General features: G+C 34.6%; 1 protein-coding gene across 3 annotated transcripts in view; it reads left to right on the top strand.

Moving 5' to 3' along the window:
* KIF18A (kinesin family member 18A) overlaps window positions 1–24,362 on the top strand; it is a 46,400-nt gene extending 22,038 nt beyond the window's left edge. For 2 of the 3 annotated variants that reach the window (XM_075502039.1, XM_075502040.1), the window contains exons 11-17: window positions 1,500–1,664; window positions 2,848–2,969; window positions 4,343–4,581; window positions 17,833–18,316; window positions 18,842–18,946; window positions 21,551–21,660; window positions 23,449–24,361. In XM_075502039.1, the coding sequence (XP_075358154.1) occupies window positions 1,500–1,664; window positions 2,848–2,969; window positions 4,343–4,581; window positions 17,833–18,316; window positions 18,842–18,946; window positions 21,551–21,660; window positions 23,449–23,597 (1,374 nt within the window). In that variant the 3' untranslated portion in view covers window positions 23,598–24,361. Of the gene's footprint in view, window positions 1–1,499; window positions 1,665–2,847; window positions 2,970–4,342; window positions 4,582–17,832; window positions 18,317–18,841; window positions 18,947–21,550; window positions 21,661–23,448 lie in introns of all 3 variants that reach the window. The other variant, XM_075502041.1, reaches the window with a different exon arrangement.
* The last annotated feature ends 2,724 nt before the right edge of the window (window positions 24,363–27,086 follow it).

The following is a 27,086-nucleotide window of genomic DNA, read 5'->3' as shown; positions in this document are numbered from 1 at the left end:
ATCCTAACGCCCCTCCTGCACTGTATAAAAGCTGAAGTATGCAAAACAAGTATGCAAATTCAAATACCATTTTACTTTCTCTGCTTCAGTAGTCCTGAAAGCTCTCCCCTAGTCTCACTGGTCAGAGGGAACCAGTGGTCATTGCGAGGCTTAGTCTGACAGTTAACTCTGCCTCCTGGTACTTTCCCTAAGGAGCTGGTCCTTTACAAAGTGACTTTGTCTTCTCTGGATCTTCTGTCGTTTTAGCAGATAAGACAGTCTAAAGAGAAAGCAAAGTGAAATTCTGGCCAGAATCTAGTCTTTGACCTGGTTAGTTGCCTGGAGCACACGTGTAATTCAGGTGTCTTTACCATGCTGGTTCTGTGTTCTGCATGCTATGTGTTGAAGTAAGCATTTTGAAAAATCAGCTTAAGAAATGCAATCTGCGTCTCTCCGCATACTGTTCCTGTTTTCTACAGTATGTTCAGAAGGGCACCAGTTAGAGTATTTTCTGCTTTGTGCAGCATAAGGGAGGTACATTCAGAGTTTCTTATGACTTTTTATAATAGAACTAATTTGGCCTGCTATTCTGAATATGCAGATTTATTCTAATTGATGAAGTTTTCATTTAGAGTGTTAATTTTGGAACGTACAGACGTAGGGATTTAGGTTATATAATTTTAAAAAACTAACTGGGTTCTGTACGTTTGTTTTTGTTGAGTGTAGCAATATACTTCAAATGTTTATGTGTGTGTGTTTGGGGTTTTTTGTAACTTACTAAAGTTTAGGCATAGCTGAACTCTGTGAGCTCTATCTAAAGTTAATGCTCTCTATGACTAGTTGAGTTAGTGACCTGATTTTCAAAGTATACTGCAAACTGTAGTTGTCCTCTGCATAGAAAGTCTCCTTTGCTGTGTTAGGACACTGCCTCATTCATATCCTGCTTGCTGTTGCTGGTTTTGTGCCTTTTTGTTGTCAGATTTCAGAGAAGCATCAGAGGAATTTTGATGCTTGAAGATAGAGGGTTTTCCTTTTGCCAAATACTTCATCCTTTAGTGGGCTTTTTCTGGGACATACTGCATTAGGAAAACAAAGCAGAAAAAAATTCTCCTTCATATTTGTGCTTAAGTTACTAGAAATTATTAGGTTATGTTGTATCTAGAAGTATGTTTGTCTGTATGTGCGCAGGTAGTTTTTCCAGTCTTTTCAACTTAAGATAATTATGGCCTAGAACAGAAATTTATCAAATCCATTGTATTATTCTTTAAAGGAATAATCAATCAAATGACTATATTCTCTGTTATAAGGGCTTCCAGGGAAAAAAAAAATTGAAAATGTTTAAATATAATTCAGTAATGCCCGTAAGGAGAATATGCTATTTCAGCTTTATTAAACTGGTCAAATATGCACAGTGTTTGTTATGCCCAGTTGAGTATAAAAGTATGGAAAAAAATCTTTTTTTATATAGAGATATTTGTGAACGTCATTTGAAAGTTGTCCCCTTAAATGCTGATCTTTAGGCCACTTGCAAGCGGGATCAAAGGCTTGCAATGCTTAGAACCCACCGTGTACACATGCAGAAGAAGAAAGAAGAAGAGGTCAAACATTTTGAGGAAAATACCAATTGGCTGCATCGTGTTGAAAATGAAATGCGTCTCCTGGGTCAAGATGGGTGTATTCCAAAGGTAAAATGCCTTTCACTTCAAGGGCAGATTTCATGCATTGTAGGCAACATCTGACTATAGTTAAGAATTGATCCATTCCCCCCCCCCCCCGTCTTGTTTCTACTCATGGCTTCTGCTTTAATTCTTTCAGGGTGGTTTCAAATTCTAGTGTTAGCTGTTTCCATTCTTCTGCCCTAAAAGTACTTCATTGTTTGTGCAAGTAGTCCTTGATCATGAAAGTATACGATTACATACAAAAATGCATGCTAAAGGGGAATAAGTATGATATGGCTGAGCAGTTCAGATGGCTGCCAGAGAGTTGCTCCTGCCCATACACTTCTATTCTTGCCTTTACAGTAGCTCCTGATGCTCGTCTAACCATGTGACAACCTAATTCTTAGCCTGGCCAAAAAAACCTTTTTTTCTGGAGGGTGTTAGGGGAGTGGGAAGGGGGAAAGAAGTGGGAAGTTGTGTTCTCTGCCAAGTTTTAGCAAGTAGAGTCAGCTCAGTGCAGCCTCAGACAAGCACCGGAGCTGGCAGAAGGGAAGGGATGAAGGTCTGTGCAGAAAGAAGCAGAAGAGGAAAAGAAAGGTGGGGGGTTGTTCCTCCCTGCCTTTTAGTTTTAGTCAGCAACTGGAGAGGCATAAATGATAGTGTAATGAGCGCTTATGTGACTCGCATAATGGAATGTATTTCAATACCTGTATTTTTATCGGGATGACTAGAATTTGTTGATACCTTAAAAGAAATTAAGATATTTCAAACAAGATATTTACATCTCAGGAGGATGAATACAGTGAAGACTTGTCCTAGACAATGTCACTGAAATTCAGATATGGAGCAAGTGCACAGGAAGAGGCAAGCATATTTTTGGGTATGCATAGATAAGCATACATGTGTGCCTGTTGGATCCTTAATGCTAATTACAGCACACCCACTATTGGTCAAAGGAAATCTACAAAGCAATATTTATGCATGTAAATAAGAATCAAACAATTCATAGTTTTCTACCATAAAACTTTATTATAAGAATATAGATCCATATAGATCCACTCCATCTTTACTTTTCAATATAGGATGAATTAATATTATTTTTAGTTTAAATTTTAGTTTCTCACTTTCAGTTTGATGTCCAGTTGTTTGATTTTTTATTTTTTTTTTGTTTGTTTGTTTGTTTTTTTTTGTTCCTCGCTAATTTCACAAGGAACTCTGTAAAGATCTGCAGTGTTGCCATTTAAACCTGGAAGTTAAGGACCTGAAAGCCCAGATTGAGCACATGTTATCTCTGGTGTCCCTTCAAGATCAGCATTATAAGCAGACAGAAAAGTAAGTATGGTTTCATAGCAGGCCTGATAAGACTTCTGTTCTGACATTTGTAACTTCAGAAGACATATGTATAGAATTTAGTTTTAGTTGAAAGAAAAGCAAGACTTTTCTCAAACTTTTTTCTAGGTTAGAACTGTGTTTTCTTAAGCAAAAAGATATGTAAAATAATAACCACTTCATAAATATTGGTCTGTATCCACCATTGTTTAACAGAAAATGCAGGGATACTCTAGTGCTTCTTATTTCTATTTAATTTTCTTCTTTGCATAGTTTTTACAAATTGTTCAATAGATCATGGTGTCTTATTTTCTTCTTCTGCGTTGAATAGCAGTATTGATTTTTTTATACGTGTTTGTGTTCTCTTTTAATTCCTTGCACTGTAGACATTAATTAATTTACCTGTATTAAAAATTGTTACCATTAAACTCTTATATAGCTAGTCAGACTGAAAAAAGCTGAATTTGCAGGTAAGCATCAGCTCTTTTTCTATTATCAGTCTCTTGAAAATGTTGGAGACTAGCTTTCAGTGTGACATAAGGAACAAGAAGTAATCACAAATCTGCTCAGTAAATCAGTATATTAAATTTATAATTAAATCATTCCAAAATGAAATAACCAGCTCTTCTTCTTCCTTTGGAGAAAAGACTGTTACCATAAACATTACAAAAAACCTAATATATAAACCTGCAAAACTGAAAGCAACATTTTAAGCTATGTCATTAGTAATTACAAAGTTGCTTTTTGGTTTTTTTTATACATATATCCGTTTCCCTATTGCTTGAACCTACTGTTTAGTCTTGCAGCTAACTCCACAGTTAATGAATTCCTGTGTTCAGATAGAATTCTTAAACTTTTGTCACTTTAATTTGGTTTGCAGTTGTGCATGGATCTCAATGTATTCCATTCTTTAATTAAAGATCCTAGTATGTAAATTTATTTGGACTAAGCTTCTAATAAGGTTTTATACACATCTAATTAAGGTGTGCTCTTGGTTTAAACCACATTATTTGGTATATACTCTTCTTCTTTTATCTGATACTTAATTTTAGAAATTCAGAACTCAATCAAGGTATACTGACTCTATTTCTGTGGTGTTTGAGGGACTGAAGATCTTGTTGGACACTGAGGCAAAACTATAGTAAATGCTTGGAGTGAAAAACAAAATTTTGCAAGAGAAAAATCACTCTACTTAGTCATAAAAATTTCCTCTCACTGTTATGGTATTCCCTGAAAATGAATTAAAATAAATTACACAGCAGAACGTGGAGGGGGAAGAATGGCAAAAAATCCCTCGTATTACTAATAGTGGCAGTGCTGGTAAGGATCAGATTAGTTATGATTTTGTCATATTTGTCTTGCCTCTTGTTTTACAGAGTACTAAATACTTTGCTTCCAGTTCTTCGTAAGCAATACGTGACTTTGAAAGAAGCTGGGTTGACAAATAATTTAACTGAGACTGAATTTGGGGAGGTCGAGCAGCTGATTCAAAGACAAAAATCAGTAGTTTGGGCTGACCAGACTGAAGAAAAGGAACAAAATCAAAGCCGTGAACTAGAGTTGTTAGCTATTTTTGCATTCCCACAACTTGTGAACAGAGCAAACACCCCATGCCGTAAGTATATAATTAATTTGTTCTCTGTTGGATATACTTTTAAATGTCTCCTGAAAAAGCTATATCTCGTCCATAAACACAGTGGATGCACACTTCTGCAAATATTGACGCCAAATGTAAAACCAAGCCTCAGACCCACTTTCTATAAATTATATACCATTCTTAATTGGATATAGGAAATACATTTACTTTTTCAATGGCTAGACACACTCTGTCAACAGTTAACTCCCTTATTCTCTTGTTGTAACATACCCCATATATCAAGGTTCCTATATCCTATGAGTGTTATTCTTAATTCCATTTGAATCTTTCACACGACATTGATGGAAAAGGCATCATAGTGTCAATAAGTATTATAATTCTGTAAGTGATTTGAAAAGTTAAGCAGCTACTACAGTTTTGCACAGTTTGAAGTAATAGCCTCAAGGGGGATGAGATTTCCTGTTAATTACAGGCTGACCTGGAATCAATTTAGTACAATATTTTATAAGTTTATTTTTCTGAGAGTCAAAAGATTCACCATTTCTACCATGGAATTGACTGCTTTGCTGTATCCTGATGGCCCCATTTCTTCCTCATAACTCTTATGTTCCAGTCAAACACTGGAACAGGCTTTCTAGAGAGGTGGTCAATGTCCCAAGCCTGTCAGCATTTGAGGCACTTGGATAATGCCCTTAATAACATGCTCTAACTTGGTCAGTCCTGAATTGGTCAGGCAGTTGGACTACGTGATTGTTGTAGGTCCCTTCCAACTGAAATAGTCTAGTCTATGTAGCTGTCTCTTCTTTAGCTGTAAAGTGAGTTGCTCTGGAGTGTAGCCTGGGTAGAAAGGGATGAAGAATCCTTACAGTAGGTGCTGTTCTGAGGGATGATGGGCAAAATCTCAGCCTGATAGTGCAGCTGCTATGGGCCAATGCTTGTACCTTGTATTCTGGATAGGCAGCACTCAACACACTGGGGCTTTCTGATTACAGCTAATAATCCATAACAACAAAAGGCATCCATAGGTAACATGGGAAAAGCAGATAAATAATACTTCAGCTTCTCAAAAGCTGGTAGTCATGGAAGAGCATTGACCCCTGGAGCGCTGTGAAATTAGTTCCCTGCTTCCTTTAGCTTTCTTGCTCTGCACAGCTCACTCTGGGGTTGGGAATTATTCTGCCGAAACCATTTATTACCTCTGTTCTCATTGTGTGTATGTGATTTTTGACATATGTTTGTATCGCTGTATTGTTGATTATATCAGATAGTTGATTCCTAGTATTTCACTGTCCACAATGCAAAGGTCAGACTGTGTTGAGGATGGGCTGGGGTTTTTTGGGGGGTTATTAGGGAGGTGGGGGGTTGGTGTTGGGTTGGTTTTGGTTTGGAGGGGTTTGGGTGTGGGTTTGGTTTTATGTTTTGTAAGAGAAGGAAAAGTAAGTTTGCAGATTTGCACGATTATACTTCCTATTCTGCCCATGCTAGTCAGGGATTCAGCAAGGTTGAAAGCAGTTGTTGGCTTGTCCATTTCTCCTTCCTGCTTGGAGTGAGGGCAGTGGACCTCAGCGGGTGGCAGCATTCTTCCACTCTGCTCCATTCTCATTTCCCATGTAGAAAGAAATTGGATACGATCTTGGATGGCTGACAACCTTTTGGAAAATCATGGTAGTGATAAGTATCTGCGTTTTGTGGGATTGCGTTTGTTAGGAACCACGATGCTACTGTCATATCATAACGGAAATATATTCTGTAAACCTTTATGAAAGGTTTTCTTGTTTTATCTCTATTTTTAAACAAAAAGAAGAATACAGTTTTTAAAACTTTTTCTAGTCTGTTCTGTCATGGCAAAGCAGATTAGTGAAGGGTTTGGAGGTGGGGGTTGTTTCCTGTCATAACTCGGCTGAGAATTCAAGTACTGTAACATTTTATTTTCAGTGCTAGAACACTGGAATCTTAAGTGCTAGCAGTTCTGATTACAAAAATCACCCCATTTGTATTTTGAATCATGTTTTGTGTGTATCTGTGTATATATATGCCTATATTTTCATTTATAATTTAGACTGTAATTATCTGCCTGAAATTTGTAAATTTTTTATTATATAAAAAACCAAACCCCTAAAAAATTGCATTTATGACATGTTAAGATTGGATTTGTGAAAGTATCAGTCTGAAGAAGGAAAGAAATACAAACTTCTCTAAACCACCTGTAAAATAAGAATTCAAGACTCATGTGCAATGGGGTTTTCATTTGGAGATTGGTATTGTATATGTGCAAGACAAACATGAAGCCATGCTCCTAGTGGGTATTTATTTTATATCACAGGCATACTCTTGATATACTTTTTCTTCTTTTAGAGGGACCTTTTTTTTTTTTCCCTGGCAGAATAGGTAGGGAGATGTACCCAAATACAGATCCAGTAAACTGTATAATATACTTTCTAACTAAATAATGATTGTAGAGATTTTGTCTTGTTGTATGTGAGTTATCGTTGTTAATTTTAATTCCTGATGCTAGTAAGCTTCATTAGAGTTCTTGATTAATCTACTTCTGTTCCACCTTTCTTGAAGTCCTGTGTTTGTAAGAGGCCAGATCTGTTCTTACTGAAATTAACACTAAAATAACTATTAATTAAATTGCATGTGAACTTTTAAGGCACAAACATTTCACTCCATTAAAATCATTAGACATAATTTGAGGTGTTGTCTTGAAAGTCTTATGTAGAGGTTTTCTAATTATTCTCTTGTTCTAAATGTTGATGAACTGTATGTTCACCTAAGTAAATGGACACCATATTTTTCAGTTAAGATGGACTTTTTTCAGCTCTAAGTGGTGTCTTTGCCTGAAGATGACCATGGAAATCTCTTGTAATATTTTTATTTTTGTTTACTTGTTGTTCTCTGGAAAAGGAAATAGGACACATTACTTTCACTCCTTTCCCCCTCTTATTAGATGCAGGAGAAAACCTGGTAGAAACAACTGTCGTCCACATTTTGTAACCTTTACAGGACAGGTTATGATAATTTCTAACAAGACACGTCTCAATTTTTTTTTTATGCTCTTCATCTGATTGTGTGCTCTTTTCATTTGCTTCTGACTAGTTGTATAAATGCGTTGATATTTTTAGGGGATGTTGCCAGGATTTTTTTTTTTCCAAATTACTGAAGATTTTTAATCTTCACAAAGAATCTCCCTCCTCTCTCATTGGCAGCTTAAGTCAGTGAGCTAGCATAAAATAAGTTTTCTTCAACAGCTTTTTTTTTCCCTCAATACTGCTTGTTAGTGTAAGACTTACTGTTCAGCAGGTAGCCATTGTTATACAAAAATTTCTAAACATAAGTCGTTGTACAGATTAAGACATATTGCTACTAGGTACTAAAGTACTGAGAACTTGACATTAGACATTTGAATTTGAAATTGAGTTGGAATTGAATTGAGAATTGGCTTTGCATACTGGAAGAAGTTAAAATAAAGTTCTGAAAATGATTAATTGGACATTCAATTATTTAATTTTAAAACATTGAGATAACAAGTAAACATGAACAGTAGCAGCTCTGCTCAGAAAAAATAAACTCTTTTCAAAGAATATTTTTACAGTATCATTTTAATATTAATGTGTCCTTACCTAGAATGCTAGTGGTGTTCACACAGTCATTTCCATACATCTTGGGAGGTGTGGTGGAAAAAAGTAATCCACTTACCAGTGCTTTAAAATTTTTTTCTGTTGAACACAAAATAAATGCAATGAAATAGCTCTTCTTCAATTGTTTGTTTGAATTCACATTTAAAATATTTTGAACTATTAGCGGATATTATGTTATGGAAATACATTTCTCTTGTGCAGAATGTATATAACAAACTATTAAGAAAAAAAACCCCATAAATCAGAAAAAATACATTAGCATGGGAAAATGTGAAGTAACACAAGGGCAACATCCCAATCAGAAATAGGAAGGCTGTAGTAATTTCTTTTTTCCTTTAAAGATGAAATAAATTATTCAAGAATCCAATTCCTTCTCCCTAAAGTCATCTCAGAAGTATGCTTGGCAAATGTTAGCAAGAGCTGACCTAAGAACTTAGTGAACAAATAAAAAGGAAGATTTATACAGATCCCCTCACACCTTTGGTGTATTGATATTTTATTATTTATAATTTGTTCAAGATGTTGGGAAGGAAATAGTATTTTGCACGAAGATGAAAAAAAACGTTAGCCACGTACTACACAGTGGTCATTATTCCTTATATAAAAATCCATATTTCACATATAATTGCATGGACTTCAACTTGTCAGCAGGAAAGAGCAATACAGTTCATTTCTTGTGATTTGGTTCTTGTTTTTCATGTTATAAGTTGAGAGCAGTGAATTTTTTTTTTTTAAATCTCCCATTTAATATAAATATATGTCACCTTGTGTTAGTGTCTTAGACATTTCTTTTCTAAATAATCTGGGGGAGAGGGTAGAAAACTTGATGGCAATGTAATGTTTCTGTCATATGAAACATAAGGCTAGAGCATCCAAGAGGAAGAATAGTGTACTAGGTCCACTGGTAACAAATGTGATGTATTGCTTTTGAACTGATGTTAACACTTATTTGAAATAATATTTTTTTGAGATAAAATCCCTCTGCAAAAATGAGGTGCTACTCATGTGGAAACCAGTAAGATTTATGAGGAAATATAAATTCCTCTTTAGTGTAAGCTTATGAAATTAATAATTACATATCTTTTGTTGAACTCAAAAGTGTTTAAGGATGTATGCCGTATCCATGTGTTATCCATATTTGGAAATTTTAAATTCATTAACTTTACTGTTTACTGTTTAGTCACTATGCGTTTAGAATGGTAGCGATGCAGAAAAAACAGCTGTTAAAGGAAACTGCTGAATTCTGCATGTCATAAAACAAGAGGCACTAATCATTGCAGAAACTTTTTTAATGACACTATAACATTTTGCTGACAGTCCTTTTAGAGGGAGCCATGACATTGTTCAAATGCAAATGAATTGTTATTGAGTGTTTTCACATAAAAATTAAAATGTTTTAGTTATTTATAACTTTTCTGGTTATAAGCACTGTCCCCAAAAGGCTGAAGCAGCTGAATCATTTCTGTAGAACAGGAAAAGCTGTGAAAGCAGGGCCTTAACTTCTCATGGTTTTCTTTGGAATTAACTACGTTCAACTATTTGATCCTGAAGAAGGAAGTCAAACTAGTAATTGATGTGTAAAAAACATCTAAAAAGAGTAAAGGGAATAACAGCAAAGGTGAAAGGGTAGGGATTTCTTATTTGAGGTTTTGTTGAAAGTCTCTTACAGAAATAAGTTTTGAAAAATACATTCCAACTGTGCTTAGTTTATTGTATGAAGTGGTTTTGATATTACCTTGTTATAAGATCCTTCTTTCTATCAGGAGTTTCAAAATACCAAAGAATTTCGGCTGAATTCCACTCTTTGTTTCTAATGAAGATTTATTCCTTGGAAAGGATCTCCTATGTATTAAGTAATATTAAGTCATAGTGGGAGAGGAAAAGATCAAGATACTCTCTGGCCATTCATTCAACATCTGTTTCTATGGTCAAGTTGTCAAGATAGTCCATTCTTAAAATGGACTTAAAATGTGCTTAAAAACTCTGATTTTTAGAGAAAGCTAAAACTCGTAAGCTTTGTCAAAGCACATGTAGTGCTTCACTACAGGAATGGACCTCTTTCTATCTTGTTTTTTCTTTAACCTTTGAAACCTTTTAAACACTTTCTGTAAAATGTCTTGCTCTGAGAGTCAGAGATGTACATTACGAGCTCACTGTGTTAATCAGCAACCTCATCTGACCAAGTCATATTGCTTAGTCATCTCTATCTACAGTGGGACTACCATGGGTACCAGAAATCGCTCTTGGAAAACTCGCAATTTGTCCCAAGCTAATGTTCCTTGCTCTTCTGGTTTGTTTAGACAGTGCCATATTAACACAGCTATGCATGACAGGTAATTTGATCTAACAAACAATTGTTTTGCAGTGCATGCTAACACACTCTACATGTAATGATTCAAGGAGTATTTTGTAAAGAATTTAACAGAGTATCTGAATCTTAAATTTCTGATTGCACTTATTTGATGTGGTTTTTTTTCCTCCACCACCATGTCAGGATTTTTAAAATAAAATTAAATACCCTCAAATTTAATCTAAAATGAAACATTTGAATTATATTTTAAATTCAAGTTGTTCAAGTAAAAAGAATTTTAAAAGATTTACACAACATTAATTTATCCCACTGAGTGTATTCACATTATACTTTTTAAAATATTTTTTTCCTTGGTGATTTAATTTTTGTTTCTTAAAATATGACTGAAAACATTATTTTCAGAACCTTTACTCATGCTCACTTTCATTATGAAGCCTTAACATGGGGTTTCCATAACATGTCTTAACCATACTTTCTACTCTATATTAATAGGGAAGATATTTTTTTAAACAATTGTTTCATCAACGTATACTCTTATTTTCAAGCATCCGCCCATACTATTTATTCTGACCTTAATTATAAATTAGAATTGTTGTTTTGTAGAGGAAATGCTGGTTTTCCACTACCACTTTTGTTTACAAACATGTTAAAAAATGAGATTAAGCTTGTGTATGCTTCATGAAACCATGAATGTGCAACCTCATGAACAGCTCAACTATTTGTATCACGTAAAGCAGAAGCTATGAAAACACCATGAGATCATTTAAAAATGTATTCAGGCCCCCATTCTTGGGTGTTGCTTAATGGAGAGCCATACAGTATTCATAGAGTATGGACTGATGGGTGGAGAGCTATGACTGGTATTTGCAAGTATTTCTGTGAATGGGAAAGTTCTTGGCATTGTTTCAGGCATCCCATTTCCAGAAGCCTTACTGTACATTACCATTGAGAGAATGGAATTGATTTACAGGAAAAAAAAGAAAAGGCATCCATTACCTCCCCTTGTCACAAACATCCGAAAGTAAAGTCAATTTATTATTATTTTGCATGGCAGGAAGAAAAGGGGTGTAGTTGTACATAATAAAATACTTGATTAAAAGTAGGAAAAGCATGTGTCTTGTATATGGGAAAGATTTGTCTTATATTGAGCAGCTTTTTCCACACTGTCCTATATGACCTTTTTTTTTTCTTATGCGGTGTAAAATAGTACACCTGACCACTGGGACCTGCAAGAATGCCACCTGAATTTTAGCCTTTTTCAGTTCACAGCTGTTGTTTGCAAAACTGTTGTGAAATGGCCATCATAGTGATGCCTTTGGGTCACATGAATATCAAGTAATTGAAATGCATTCAGTAGACCTCATTTGCAATTTGGAATTCCATGAGTCAGTTGTTAGAAGAATCAAAATATATGATTAGTATTGTAATTGGATCAATCATTGGTAGCCCAGAAATGTTTATTGCAATGAATACATTAATATTTGATTTCACTTTAGCAGAACAACCTGGTAGGCTTAATTTAGCACAGTTTCCAGAAATAATCCCCTTATGCATGTATTAACATGAGTTCCAGAAGAAGAGAAGTCTTGGCCATTATTTTGTCCCAAACGTCAATTAGAACTAACCCAATTCATCAGAGTCATCTTGTCATGAACTCTACTCACTTTTGCTGTGACCTATGTTTTAGAAATACCACGTTCTGCTTTTCATATTAACTCACAGGGCTGTGAATATCTAATATTGCTATGTTTCTCTCCTGATAAATCGGTTCTTTCGAGTAGTCTTTTGGGACAGATAATACAACAAAGTGTTGACCAAAACCACCTCATACCCTTTGATGAGGGGTGGTTGGTCAGTGGAGGATGGCTTTTATTTTTCATTTCCAAGTGAATCTCTTAAGAAAAATAATATCTAAAAGAATTCTGACAATTAGCTTGTTATAATCATCAGCCTGAAATTAAAGATCAGCAAATACATGATCTATTCTCTAAAATATACTTAGAATAATGGAGAAGCATTGTAGCTGAAAGCACTAGCTAAGGAAATACACCTTCTAAATTTTTCTTTGAAGCTACTCCATCAGGTTAACTGTGGATGTTTCTGTAGAGTATATAGTGGTTCATTTTTGTATATGAAATAAAGTAAACAATATCACTGAATCATGATGATCATTCTGATGCAAAAGATTGAACTGGCCATAAAATGTGAAGAAAATACAAACCATAAACATTATAATTTCCCTGCCTTACTATGGAACAGGTTTGGAGATTTTCTTTGGAGTTGGAATGTGTTGTTTGTCTTTCAGTAGAAAAGTAATGACAACGCTTAATGATTAGCATTAGACATTCATTCAGGAATTATTTAGATTTGTTCTTTAAGAAAATATGAATAGCCATACTTGGTCCACCACTATGTTGTCTACAGTGCCCTGTATTTAGTAGTTGCCAGTACCACACTCCTAAAACAGGCAGCGATAACAGGATAAATCTAGCGTCAGTCAATGGGAAACCCCATTGAACCAATCGCATGTAATAATTGCCAGTAGATATCTTCTAAGTTTGTCAGATCTGTATTTTGTAACCCATTTATACTTATGGGCTTTGCTACAGCATGCTGCAGTGAGTTCAACAGTGTTATTGTTCTGTGGGAGGTAAGTATTGCTCTTAGTGTTAAAATTAGTATGTGATGTGAATGGGGTATCTACTGTTCGTTACTGCAAGAAATAAAGTAACTCCTTATTAACCTCATCTGTGATATTTTATTAATGTATTATATATTACCTCAGTTGTTCCTAACTAGGAATGTACTGTTATCTCAATTTTCTGTGTTTACTCATTGAAATATTTAGGCAATAAGATAAAGCGTGTGCTAAAACATATAACATATATATACACCCCACCTACAAGCACTCAACAATTTCATGTTAAAATTGAGTATCCTGGGAGAAAACATTGCCAAAAAAAATACTTTGGTTTTAGTAGGCATGATCTGCTATGAAATGAATGTCTCTTCTGTGTTGCTTTAGTACTGGAAGTTCATATTTCCCACTTCAAATGTTTGAAGTCCTTCGTTCTGGAGCTTTTTCTTTTTCCCTTCTTCAATAGCATTTAGGGGAAGTAGTTCTCCCTAGTTTCAGCTGTCCCATTGCACTATATGCCACGTAGTGACAGATGACCACATTTGCTAAAATTGTTTGCTAAAATATTCAGTGCTTGTTTAGACAAAATTATGCTAAGATTGTATTAATTTAGTATTTAGGAAAGACAAGGTATGGTGTTTCAGTTTTTACTGGCGTATTACTTTTGTGTCAGTTTGTGGTACTAAATTTTCTCTTTCAATAAGAATTTTTATGTACATAAATCTTAAAGTATGCTTCTGAATACCAATGTTTTAATAATATTGAGTAGTCTTCGAAGTATTTGAAAATAGGTTCTCACAAAAGTATTTTATTTTTTTTAAGGAGAAAAACTTTTGATATCATGACAGCTAAGATATATGAGAATAGTGTTTTTGTAGCAGCTACTGTTGTCTGAGCCCATTTTATTTAAACTTCTCAATGGCAGCTATTAAAAGCACCTGCAAAAAATTAGCAACTGGCTTCAGTCTCTCCCTTCCTTATTAAGACAGAAATAAAAACACTGGCATTCCTCTCTTTTGTGGGTTTAAATGTTTTTCTTGCTGTGTTTATGTTTACTTTATAGCTCCAAACAGTTACTATGTATACTGTATAACAGCAAGTTAACATGAAATTGGGGTGTTGGGGTTGCTTTTTTGTCACATCACATTTGTTTTATGTTATTTAGTGAAACCAAGTTAAATATGATGTTGCTAGTGATGGTTTTTGTTTACTTTCTTGTTTACTGTGTTAGAAGCAACTTATTGCTTTCACAAACAGCATTGAGAAGGGACACTTCTTGAATATTTTATATGCTTTCCAATACTTAACTGGCAAGAAAAGCTAGTTTTGTTTTAACTTCATTTTACAATGAGTTTCATTCCAGAAATAAATAGATTTTAAAAATAGGTCTGGGTTTTTACTAACGGCTTATATTTGCCCTATATAGAATTGCTGCAACTGTCTTTTTATTAATGTACTTGTATTAGAGTATGAAATACTGTTCATTATGATGAAATTCAACAAATTATTAATGTTGGCAATACTTTTGTGTTTTCTACCTATCTATCTAGTTCATGGTTTAAATGCTTGCATTTACAGTTAATTTAAAAATGCTTCCAGTATTTAGTCCCAGAGAAGCTTCTAAAACTTGGCACTCTCACCAAAATGTTTCTCCATCAGACTTCCTTCCTAGTAACTTTAGGACATTAGCAAAACCTCAGTGTCTTACAGTAAGCAAACTTTCTGAAACTGGAACCTCGCTGTCCTGATGTAACAACAGACAAATAGGATTTTAACCATTGTTTTTCCTGAAACACACTTTCAGATGCATATAAGCAGGAGGAAAATCTAATAAAGTAATATTTAAAAATTTGTCTTGAAATGTTTAATGGGTAGTTATTTCACATTAGATTGGAATCCTTAGATAAAGCTTAGTCTTGTATTGAAGAATATAAGCTGTCAAAAAAATCTTTAAAAGAAAGTTTTGGCCTCCTTTTGGTCAATTTTGGCCTTTTAGTTGTGATAACTAGAAAGTTCTTTTGTTTGGTTGCTTTTGTGTTTTGTTTTGGGTTTTTTTTTTTTTTTTTTGAAAGAAAGAAATGTTAGTCTTTTACATAGAGGAATAATATTGTACTCAAGAAACCAAAATGAAAGAGCAAGCACATTAATGAAGCATAGCATTGTTGATAGTGTCACAGAGTACATACTGAAAATGGTTCATAAATAAGTTTCTCGCTGGTTACCAACAAAATCCTACCAAGTCTTGGAGAAAAATGTCTTCATCAAAGTAGGCTTATATTATTTCTGGTGGAGGTAAAAATTATTTGGGGAACACACAGGGCCTGTCTTACTACTCTTTCAATTTCATTGCTCTTGGAGAATATTCTGAATTAGCTTAATGTTCAGATTACAATCAAGTTACTGTGTCTCAACAACCTGCTGCACTTCACCTGGTGATTGCTGACCATGAATTAGACTAAGATTAGGTGTGAGAAAATAATTTATTTTGCATTTTAACAACAACAAAAAAAATCCTTTACATAGATACAGTGAAGTGAAGTGAACTGTACACGGGCTCACACACACACACAAATTCACAATTTGGTTATTTCATGTCAAGTAGTCCTGTCAGGCCTGAGCTTTCTGTGTTTGTGTTTCTTCAAAGCTGAAAACAGCATAATAGAATTGTAATTGTTCACGTAATTGTCTAGGCATCTTTTCCCATAAGCAGTTTAGCTTAAATAAACCTGCTTTTATTGTTTATGCATTGTTGGATAAGATGTTGCATATTTGTTGAGCCACAGTACTTTAAACATTGGTCTTTCTGAAACTGAGCCCTTGAGTGAGGAATAAATGTTTGCTTTGTTTTTTCAATGGTTTCATTATTGAATTAAGTTCTGGCAACATAGAATAGATTTGTGGCCTATATATAAGCATCTAATTTACTTGCTACTTGTACACGCTTTGATACTACCCGTTCCATCTTCCCAGAACAGGTCTAGGTCTCATGGTAGTCTTTAAATCCTTTCCTGTCTCCTCACAGCTCTAATTTGTATCTTCTAATTGGGCATCATCTTGTGTAGCTGGGCATGAGGAATCTGTCATATGGTATGTCTAGTTCCAAAGTGTGTACAAAAAACGGGTGCTGAGATCATCCTTTCATCCTTTGAAGGCTTTCCTTCAGTGAGGCTGCTCTTTGGGCCTTTTTCACCAAGACATCTGATTTCTGAGGGTATTTGAGGAATTGGCATTCTTCTTGCCTATGGCAAATTGGATTGCAACTGGGCAATGAGGTCAACATTAAACTAGGGCTGAGAAGCCGTAAGCAGTCAGAGAAAAGGTTACAATCATTTAAGCTTTGCTTTTTGTAAGAAATGAAACTTGGGGGGAGAATAATGCAATACATATTTTTAGTCCATTTTCCTCCTCTTCAAAGAATCTTTATGGAATGGCTAAAATGCTGTAAGTGGTAATGTGTGAGAGAGGACTAAAGCATTCAGACTGAGGAGTTCAAACTAACTTTCTTACTCTGATGCAAAAATAGAATGGAATTGTAAAAGAAAGAAATATTTATCAACACTGTTATATGAATTCCATAGTTAATTCCTGAGTAACTGTCAGCAATTTGGAAGCATGAGCTCTTTTTACAGTTTAGTTGCTCGTAGGAATGGAGTAGGCAATGCAGAAAGGGGAAGTATGACACTGTGGCTACCAGCCGAAGTGGGGTTGATCCATAGACATTTTAAAGGATAGTAGCCTTCATCTCTTAAATTAGCAATGGAAGTTATATATAGAAGCACTTGGGGTTTTGAAATTCCTCTCCTACTCTTGATTTGTTTAAAAAGAAAAAAAAATCCTTAATTTTTTTGTTATAAGCTACTAGTTGTTGACTTGAATGACTACTAGACTAGCTAGTTGAACAGTGGTCTGTGTCTTTAAATCATTCTCCTTTACTGAAAACTTGAATAAAAGAAAGGCCTTTTCTCTCTTACTTTGGAGATTGCCTTTATTGCCACCTACTTGAAAATAAAAATGACACTTCAAGAAAAAAATAGTATGAATCAGGATGAATGGGAATGGCCGATTAGTGCTGCATTGTTTGCTTTGGTTTTTTAAGGGTGGGACTTTTAATAAAGAGCTTTTTTCCCCAGAGTGGATGACAGGATCCAAGTAACTTCTTTCTTTCCTCTTTTCCAAAACACTGCTTTCTCGTTTGCAATGTCAAAGAATTTTGTCCCTCTAAGTGATTCTATTTCCTTCCTTTTACAACAGTCTCTCTCATTCTACTGCATGGTACTTGCAGCGGAAAAAATGGCGATGGTCAGGAGGCAGCTGTAGATTACTGTGATGGTACCATCTTAAATTAAGAGTTGTGTCATGATAATGTGATCATTTTCAATACTCTTCCATTCCCTTTCGTCACGTGTCACGTCTTACTTGTAATATCTTTGGGATTAACTATATCGGCCTATGCATATTTATAATACTTTGAGTGCAACAGAACAAATGCTACCATCTGGACAATGCTGCAATAGAAATAATTTCAGTTATATGATCAAATTAATATGTAAATGAAATAAATAGTGTTTGTAATAATTTCTGCTAATTAATGCATGTTAGCAGGGAATAAGAGGAAAAAAGCAGTATTTAAGTAGTAAATATAGGTAAATGTGCTAACCATTGTTGCCTATGTTGCACAGGTACAAGTTTTGGTACAGCATCACAAGAAATGAATGAAAATACACAACAAATAGTAGAATATGCAGTACCACCACAGAAAAGAACTAGGCGGAAGCTAATGGACTCTCCAGTCACAGCTCAAAGTCCTGCTGCATCCAAGCACTCCAGTCTCCGTCATCTGGAGGATTCTCTTACCAAGGAGGTCCACCCTATTGTGTATACACCAGAGTTTTGCAGAAAGCCAGTACAAAGCTGCTGTACACAGACTGTGGTAAAGAAAGCTTTACACCTTGCAGGCCTTCAGGAAACAAATGCATGTAATATAGATAAGCCAGTGAAAAATGTGAATATTATGGACTCTACATGTGACATAATCCCAGAGTGTGGTGAAGCTGATATGGACTCAACAGTAATTCTCTATGAAGGAACAGGTGAAACAACTGAAATGTCTACTGACTCATCCATGAAGGAGTCACAGCCATGCAGCAATAGCATTCTGCAAAGGTATTTTCAATTTATATGGGCAAGGAATATTACCTAAAGACTTTAATCCTGCTTATCTTCACAGCTGGGTTTTTCCATTGATGTCAATTTTATTTGTAAACCCAACATTTTGAAAATCAAACCCTCAATTTCATTCAGCATCAGATTCAATTCTGCCATTATTTGAAATCAGTGATATGTTAGTGACAACAGATGAAGTTGAAACCTTATCCTGTTTTACAAGATATGTACCGAAAAGAAAATACAGTGCTTTTGAAACTGTTTGTGATGCCTCGGGCAAGTTACTTTCTCTAAGCCTTACTTTTCCTATCTGTAAAATGGATACCTTAACCTCTTTGATGTTGAGAGATGCCATTGTTAAAGCTGCCATGTATGTGTGAAACCCTGTGAAGCTGCCTTAAATAATATTAGGGGAATGAATTTCCAGTATTGTTTTTCAACTCAACATATATTTATAGTTTAAAACAATTTCCTTTGACTTCTACCCAGAATAGATTTTACAAAAATATAATTCTTTGATTTCAGACTTGGTCTCTCTTCATTAAAAAACAAAAATCCTCCTTCAGTACTTGAGAAGCCTTCATATATGGCAATGACTTCTGCGGCTGAGAGAAAAAGAAAGGTATTAAGGTGAGATTAAACTACCTCTTCTGATTCTATACAAATAAGTTTGTATTTGTTTTTTATGTTCTCACTTTAGTTTCGGTATTATATTTCAAATCTGAAAACTTCTTACACAAATCATCTGGGCCTACATATGAGATGTTCTGACTCAAATATGTTTGACAATTCAATTATTATCTTTTTTCCTGGCAAGTAGAGTAGAATCTTTTTTTACTCTTGGTTTTGGAACTTCTGTTGTTTTAATAGAAGAAGTACAAACTAATATCGTGTCTTCCGTATCTGCTGTCTACTCGAAATAGAAAGATGACACATAATTCTGAAAAGAGAAATTCTATCATCAATTAAAAATCTGATTTGTTTGAAAATGTTATGCCTTTGCTGGAACATATTAGAAACTACCAAAATAGAAAGTGGAGAAAATGCTTAACAATACTTATGTGGCCAGTACGTTTGTTTTTCTGGTAATTCATTTCCAGTCTCGGTTGTTATGACTTCATTCTTGTGGTCTGCTCTAGGAAGAACTCTCATTTTGTTACTTCTGGTTTATGATCCTGAAAGAAGCTTGTTAGTAGGAGCAGCAGAAAAGCTGAAACTGAATAGACGCTAAGTGCAATTGTACTTTTTTGTTTATTTGGTTTTGTTAATGTATTTAAGGATTAGCTATCAAATCAGTACTGATGAAACAGCTCTCTCTTCTTTTGTTGGTTTTTTTTTTCTTTTTCCAAAAGCAAAATTTGATACAACCTTTTTTTAAACCATATTGTGAGTCACCTGCTGCTACACAATGAGTGGAGCTGCCACCTCATAGGTCTTCTAAAGAATGTTTCAAGACTGTTGGAACAAGTTCTATAGCTAGGAATAAACTTCAAGTACTTTTTTTTTGGTTTATTAGCATCTTTGAGATAGAAAACTCTTCGTAGAAGATCACAGATTTACCAATTTCATGTTCCTGTTCTAGTTGTTATTAATTATTGTTCTAAACTGTTTTGCTGTAGTATAAGAGGCGGCACATCTTGCATTTTCAATTTTTCATATAGTTGGTTATGAATTTAGCAAAATAAATCACCTGCTCTCTGAAACTGAGCTAGTTTTCTAGGTTCTATTTTGGGAGAGGTATGAGAACTTTTAGAGCCTGATTTATCTTATCTTAAGGTAAATGTTCCAAGATAGACTTCAGGAGTACTTTTTTTGTAATAACTGTGTAATGATTTCCAAACTTATACATGCTTATCTCTTCCCAAAAGACTAGCTCTTTCTGCTCTTTTATCTCATTTCTTCTGTGTCTCAAAATATGTATTTCCCAATTTCCAAGTTAGTTGTGAGATTTTCCTGTAGTGTTGTTCTTTTATTCCTTTTTGGGGGGATTATTTCTTCTGCCTCAGATAGTTTACAATCTGTAAACCAAAATTCTTTATGGCTTTATGTAGCAGTTGGTGATGAAGAGAAGGAATAAAAGCTTCTTATTTGTGAAGGAGGAAAGGAATATACTCTGACTTTTTGGATAGGGCCTCCTTTCCTTTCTCTTCTTTACTTTTTCCCCCTTTTCTCTCCCATGCTTTCCCTGTTCGAAGTAGTTCACTCCAGTCATTCATCTCCTAACATTAGAATAAAAATATAAATTTTAGACATATTCTCTACATTAGAAATATAATTTGAAACAGTCGTATTGCTAGGACAAGGAATAAGAGACAGGTTAGTCACAATACAGAGGCTGCTTTTACTAAATATCATTACATTCTTATTGGCATAAGTTCTCTTCCAAGAGGCACACATGAATAGATCTTAGGACTAGCACAAGGCAGGTCTTAGTCTTTACTGCTTGTTATATATTTTCATTTACACAGAAGATTATTATTAAGAAAACTAGTGCAAGTTAGGGGACTATAAAGTGGGAATAATACAATATCATTAGAGGAATGGGAAAAGCATAGAAACTTGGGACATAAATAGAATAAGCTTGTTTATGAGGCTGTCTTACAGAGTAGAACCAGGGAAGTTAGCGAGGCAAGCATAAAAGGGTGAGATCACAGATAGGTTCATAATTTTCACTGTAGATCTTAAGTCCATCACATAAAAGGCTATAAAATATAGAAGGTTTTGTCTTAATGAATTTGAAGCTATAGCAGCTTTCTTGCAGCTTAGCTGAAAAGTATTGTCTGGTATGAAGCCACCCCCTCCAACTGCGTTGGAGGCTGTAGAAAAATTATTGTAGCAATAAAAAATGCCATTTGTTCAATAAACACAGCTTGGTCATTTCAAGGATTTCATATGTGCATTAAGATTACTTCTTAGTATAATTTGTGTGCGATGACCATCAAACTGGCTTCTGTGGCTTCCAAAACAACTGTAGCACATTGGTCTGCATTTTAACATTAAGTGGCAACATTAGTTCTTATTTTCACAATTGAAACATTCTTGTAAAGTTTTAAAGGGGAATAATATCCATATATATATACATCATAAATAATTAGTTTATTATTTGCATTCTGTTATGAACTACCAATACTAGGTAATATCATTTAATGTATTTCTATATTGCAAGGCCTAAACTACTGTAATGTAGCTTAATCACTTCACTGAAAGCAAACTCTTTCCTTGCTATTTTTCCAGTTCTACATCAAACACTGGGTTAGGCAGCCTGCAAGACCCTGTTTCTGCAAAACGCATTCGACAAGAGGTCTTGTTAAGCCATAGAGCCTTGCGAGTACCCAAAATGGCAGGTAAGTGTCAAAACTTGGATGTATGACACTGCATTGGTAACTGTGTTTATACAGGAGGTCCAAAATTAAGGTTGATACTCAAGGTTTTGTCAATTTAAGAGCATATGTTGCTGTGATCAGTACGCTAAGCCATTGGTTTGAATAGTATATCCATTCATTAAAAAAAAATAATTAAAAAAAAAAAAAATCTGAATGTCTGACCAGTTATCTGGATGGTATCTAACCAAAATCCAATAGTACTACAAGCCTCTTGGGAAAACCTTTTCCCAAGAGTTAAGGTCTTCCACCAAAAATTGTTTGTGTACTTGTTGAGAAATTTGGGGGACTTTATTACCAATTTTATCTTTGCCAAGTGTGGTTTATCAAGAAATAAAATAATCTTAATTATTTCCATACCTGTTTTAACTGCTTGCTTTGCTTTATAATACCACACTGATATGTTTTAACAGATACGATTTTTTTTTTTCAGAGATTTATCACTTAAACTTTGGGGCTATTTTGGACCAACACAATAGCTGGGGAAAAATTATTTTAAAGCAATATTTAGGAATTATTTTGCTTCTAACAGATTGCTGATAATAATACTATCAGGTGGTATTCTGTGAAAGTCTGCTACAATTACATGGCTGTAATTACATGGCTTCTCTCTGAGGTATATAAATCTTTACTGTAACAAAATCAGTTACAAATAATTTTTTCAGTAGGTGTGCACAAAAGTCTTTTGTTCACAACTTTCCAAAAACCTCTGCCTTTCCTAGTGCATGGCACTAAGTTGCTTGGCACCTGCCGTAGATTTTAATGCACTAAATCCTTACAATTTTCCTTTTATCTCTACCCATTTGTCTCCTTTTCCTCTCTATCTTCAGAAATACACTTAACGATCTTTCTTAGTGCAACTTCTTGGGAATTTTAGAGGAGATCAAAGATTGTTTAAAGTTTTAGTCTGCTGTTCTTATGAAATAGTCCAACCATGTAGCTTTTCCCAGTGACATAGGCAATATGCCAGTTTTACAGCACATACATGGTTTTATGTAAGAACTGATGTGAGGGAGCAAGTACATATGAATACGTATTATTCTCCATTCATGAGAAATGTTGAGGTTCTATAACAATAAACTTTCTGAAAAGTGTAAATCTGCAGCTAAACACTGTCTAACCAATAGTTACTTATTTGGCAAAGTGCATACACAGTGACATCAGTATCAACTTCTACTACTAAAGACTGGGTTATGAAGTTACAGAAATCAATCACTACTCTGGTATTATTAAGAAACTATGTAATGAAGTGCCACATTCTGAAACAGAGAATGGATTTTTGATTCTTCAAGGTTTAACTGAATGTAAAATAGATTTTTATTTTCAAAAGCATGCATTACAGGAGAAGAATGAAATATGACCAAATCCCTAAGAGGAAGAGCTGCTTTCAGATTAAATAGACAAAACTTTCTCTGATGACATAATGTTCATTTTTGAATACTGTTTTATAATAATAAGGAATAATAAAATTTTCACATATTTCTACATTTTTATGTAGACCACTGTGCCTTTTTAATAGCATCTCATGACAACTGAGGGTCTAATTGGACTTTCTAGGCAATTAGCATACTGGATTACTGAGCTGAGAGTGATTACATTTTTGCATATCAAAATTAGGCTTTCAATAAGGACAAGAAATATGTGTAAAAATTCTTAGACATGCTCTGAAAAGGAGATCCAGGTAGGCCAAATTCTGTTTATGTTTATTGAATCAATGTCTCCTATTTATAATAACATTTCTTTCTTCACTAGGAATTAAAACGAGGAGCTGGAAGCAAGAACAGGATGTGCCAAGAAACCTAGCTAGAAGCCTTTCTGAAGGAAACGTAGCATTGAGTGTTAAATCAAGGACATCAAAAAACCTGTTACTTCATGTTTGTAAGAAAAAAAATAGGATTTAGTTCTGAGTTCATCCATATTTCAAGCAGGATTGATGGATAGCAAATGAGAACAGGGTGACTTCCATTTTCTCCTTGTGAATTATTTTGTGTTAAAGATATGTCTCTCAGTAATGCACTATTTCAGGAAGAACCACTTTTTGGAAATATGAGGATTTTGTTAAATTCTAAAATAAAATAAGTTCATTTTTTGTCTCCTGTTAAAGCTTACAAATGTCTCGTGTATATTAATGATACGAAATTTCATTTGGAATTGGGAATGGAGAAGTGCACAGGATACCTTTTGCCATGAGCTTTGTGAGCATTTCCCTGTGTTTAGGATTAACAGATTAATACTTCAGACAATGCAAGTCTTTAAGGGGATCAGTGGTGCTCTAATTTTTAGATGCTACTTTGAATTGCTTACCTACAGTCAGTCTTAATTTTCTATTGAGCATTTTGTGATACAAAAGTTAGAAAAATTGTTTTGACCTGCTAAATTATTTTCACTGAGACTTCCTAATGTTAAAATTGTTTTTCATTTGGAAGCAAGTCAAACAGATGTTAATATTAAAATGCGTTCATGCTTAGCATTAGGATGCCAGTTTATTCTTAGATATGTTATCATGGATAGATACTATCAATGTAGTACCAGGAGACAGGGAAATATTTATTAAAAGTGTTTTTAAGGAAGTATTACATCTCACTTTTTTAGCCTTTCTATTTTTAGTCTGTTACTTGGCTGTAGATGTTTCTGTTTTGTTTTTCAGTTCTTTAATTCAATTGTAAATAGCATAATTATGTTAATTACTTTGAATAAATTTTTAATTTTAATGAGCAATATAATGTGAATTGAACTTTAGAAAAAAATTTATGTTTTTGCCTCTTCCTTCGATGATGAAAAATGTCTGAATTAATTTTGACAAGTATTGATGTAAGTATACATAGTTCATATTTTATCTTCTGATAAATGCTTAATATTCAGAGACAAAGTACTTCTATATAGTTGTATTGTAGCCTTGACAGCCTGCCCACCCTTAGGAACATCATTCAAATGTGTTTGGTCTGTGCAAATATTAGTGTATACATGAATTTCCCCAAACTAAGGAGAACTAGAGGAAGAAGTTGAGTAACTAGTTCCAGTGGTGTCAGATGACTGTCTGAAGCAAGGAGCTTGAACCCAGTCACTTTAATAACATGAAGTATCCTGCAGAAGAATGGTCTGTCTTTCAGCAATAGTAATGGGCTCAAAAGACCTTTACGGGTTGTTGTTGTTGTTGTTATTATTCTATCACAAGCTTTCCTGTGATAGCAGTGAACTGGACTCCATGATCTAATAGCTTTTATCAAATTTTGTTCCTTAAATTGTTTCAGTATTCCAAATGTTTATAGTTTTATACATTTATTTTTGTTCTCTATAGTCTTTGATATTCAGACAAACTAATATAAACCTTCTTGCCCAGTTATACGTCCCCCTAGCTATTGAACATTGACATGGTTGTTCTTGACACACTGGAGGGGCGTTTTTCAGAAGGCTTCTGAAGAAGGAAGTGGTCACTGCCTGTATGAGCTTTCAGGACCACTTGTGGGAGGAGCAGACAACGTTGCAGAGGCCGACTTCATCAGGGAAGTTCAAAGAGAAAAGAATGATTCCTTGAGAAATAGGCATTGCTAGTTAAAAATAATGAGAAAAATTGAATCCTCTTATTTGCATTCTAAAAGGAGTATAGGTGATATAGTTGTGGTGAGCATGGGGTCATGCTGATAGCATAATGAGGACTGAGAAAACACTGGCTGTGGAAAAGGCTTTTATGAACAAAGCGCTAAACATCAGGAAAGCCTTAAAAACTAGAATTTGGAACTTGACGACATCTCAGCTGGGTGATATAAGTAATTGTGGGGGAGGAGGGGGGCATAATTTTAATATTTCTCTATTATGATGAAGAACAAGATTTTGGAATTAATTTTAACTTCTTATGATTTTGACACCTGGTACAACTAAAACTGTAGAGACCATACATTTTTTTTGATTTATGGGTTTTCTTTCAAATTCTCAGTGTTTAATATAAAACGTGCACAGGGAGCCTCTTTTGTTCATACTGTTTCACATCTGCAAGAGGCATGTTGGGCTTTGCTTATAAATATAGCTGTAATGTGCATTGTTCTTGTGGCACGTAAGACTTGCACATAAATGATCCTAGCAACTTTGAAAGGTTTTTAGACGAGCTTGTGCATGCAACATTTTGATACTCAGTCAAAACACAGAACTGATGAGATCTCTTCTTTTCTTAATGTGTTTTGCATACCCCTGAGTGGAATTGATTCAATTGACTTGCAACACTTCCAGGGACTTTAAAAAAAAAAAAAAAAATTGAGAAAATTAGCACACGAAGATGAGATGCGACTCCCATTCCTATCTGCTAACCAGATATGTTGATGACAAGTTTGTTAGCTAGGTATGTATTTACCATTTATAACGAGCATAAATGAAACATTTCCAGAAATTATAACATTGAAGCAGGATTTTCATGTTTCAGGTTGCTATTGATTAATATTGTGCTCTATTAATTGTACACTTATGTTGTTACATACTGTGAACACATCTAGACTTCATAAGCAGAAGGTACTTCAGAGCATGTTCCACACACAGTGCTGGTACAGAACTTTTCAGTGCCTAATAAGTTTTTTGTCAGATTGCCAGTTTTTTCTTAGGTAGAAAGTAAAGAGTATTTGGGAAGCAGAGGAGGTATGATACAACTCATTTCATTTTCTTGTCAATCTACATTGCCTGTTACCTGTTGGCCTGCCTTTACAAACTAATTTAAGTAATAGCATTTATCCGAAGTATACATTTAATTGATTTCACTCTGTTGTACCATGCAGTGTTAAATCACGCCAGATGGGATGTAACAGAATATTGCACAACATAACATGACTCAGGCTGAATCAAGAATTCCGATGATTTGGGTCAATTTAATCTTGTTTAGTGGGGGGGGGGGGGGGGGGGAAGTAGTTTTAAAATAAATTCACTTGAAGAAAATGTTGTGCTCCTTAAATATTCTAGAGTCTGACGTCTTGGATACCTAATACTTCATAGGTACCGAGTGAATCATACTTGCTGTGTGAGACGCATGACAAATTTTGTATGTTTGGGCATATACATGGCAATAGCAGTACTGATCTTGGCTCATCTTGCTTTCCTGTTTAATACAGATACCTAGTTTATTTAAAACAAATATTAACCTGAGTCAAAAATTTAGGCCTAATATTCATGGCTCTGTCTAATTAATAGAACATTCATGAGTTCAGTGCTGCTTATCAGTGCTGTGGAAAGCAGTCCCTCATATACAAATGTCTTATTTTAGTGTTTTGAAAAGTTCATACACTAAATTATTGAAGTATAAAACTCTCAGAAAATCTGTAGACAGATAAATTGCAATGATGTGGTATGTAGTATATTTTGGAGAAGGGCAAGAAGAAAAATATTTTGTAACATTAATTCTTTGTAAAAGT

This window comes from Mycteria americana, chromosome 5, assembly GCF_035582795.1.
Source record: "Mycteria americana isolate JAX WOST 10 ecotype Jacksonville Zoo and Gardens chromosome 5, USCA_MyAme_1.0, whole genome shotgun sequence".
NCBI lineage: Eukaryota > Metazoa > Chordata > Aves > Ciconiiformes > Ciconiidae > Mycteria > Mycteria americana.
The sequence above is the reverse complement of the archived record's forward strand: the minus strand, read 5'-3'. Positions and strand labels throughout refer to the sequence as shown.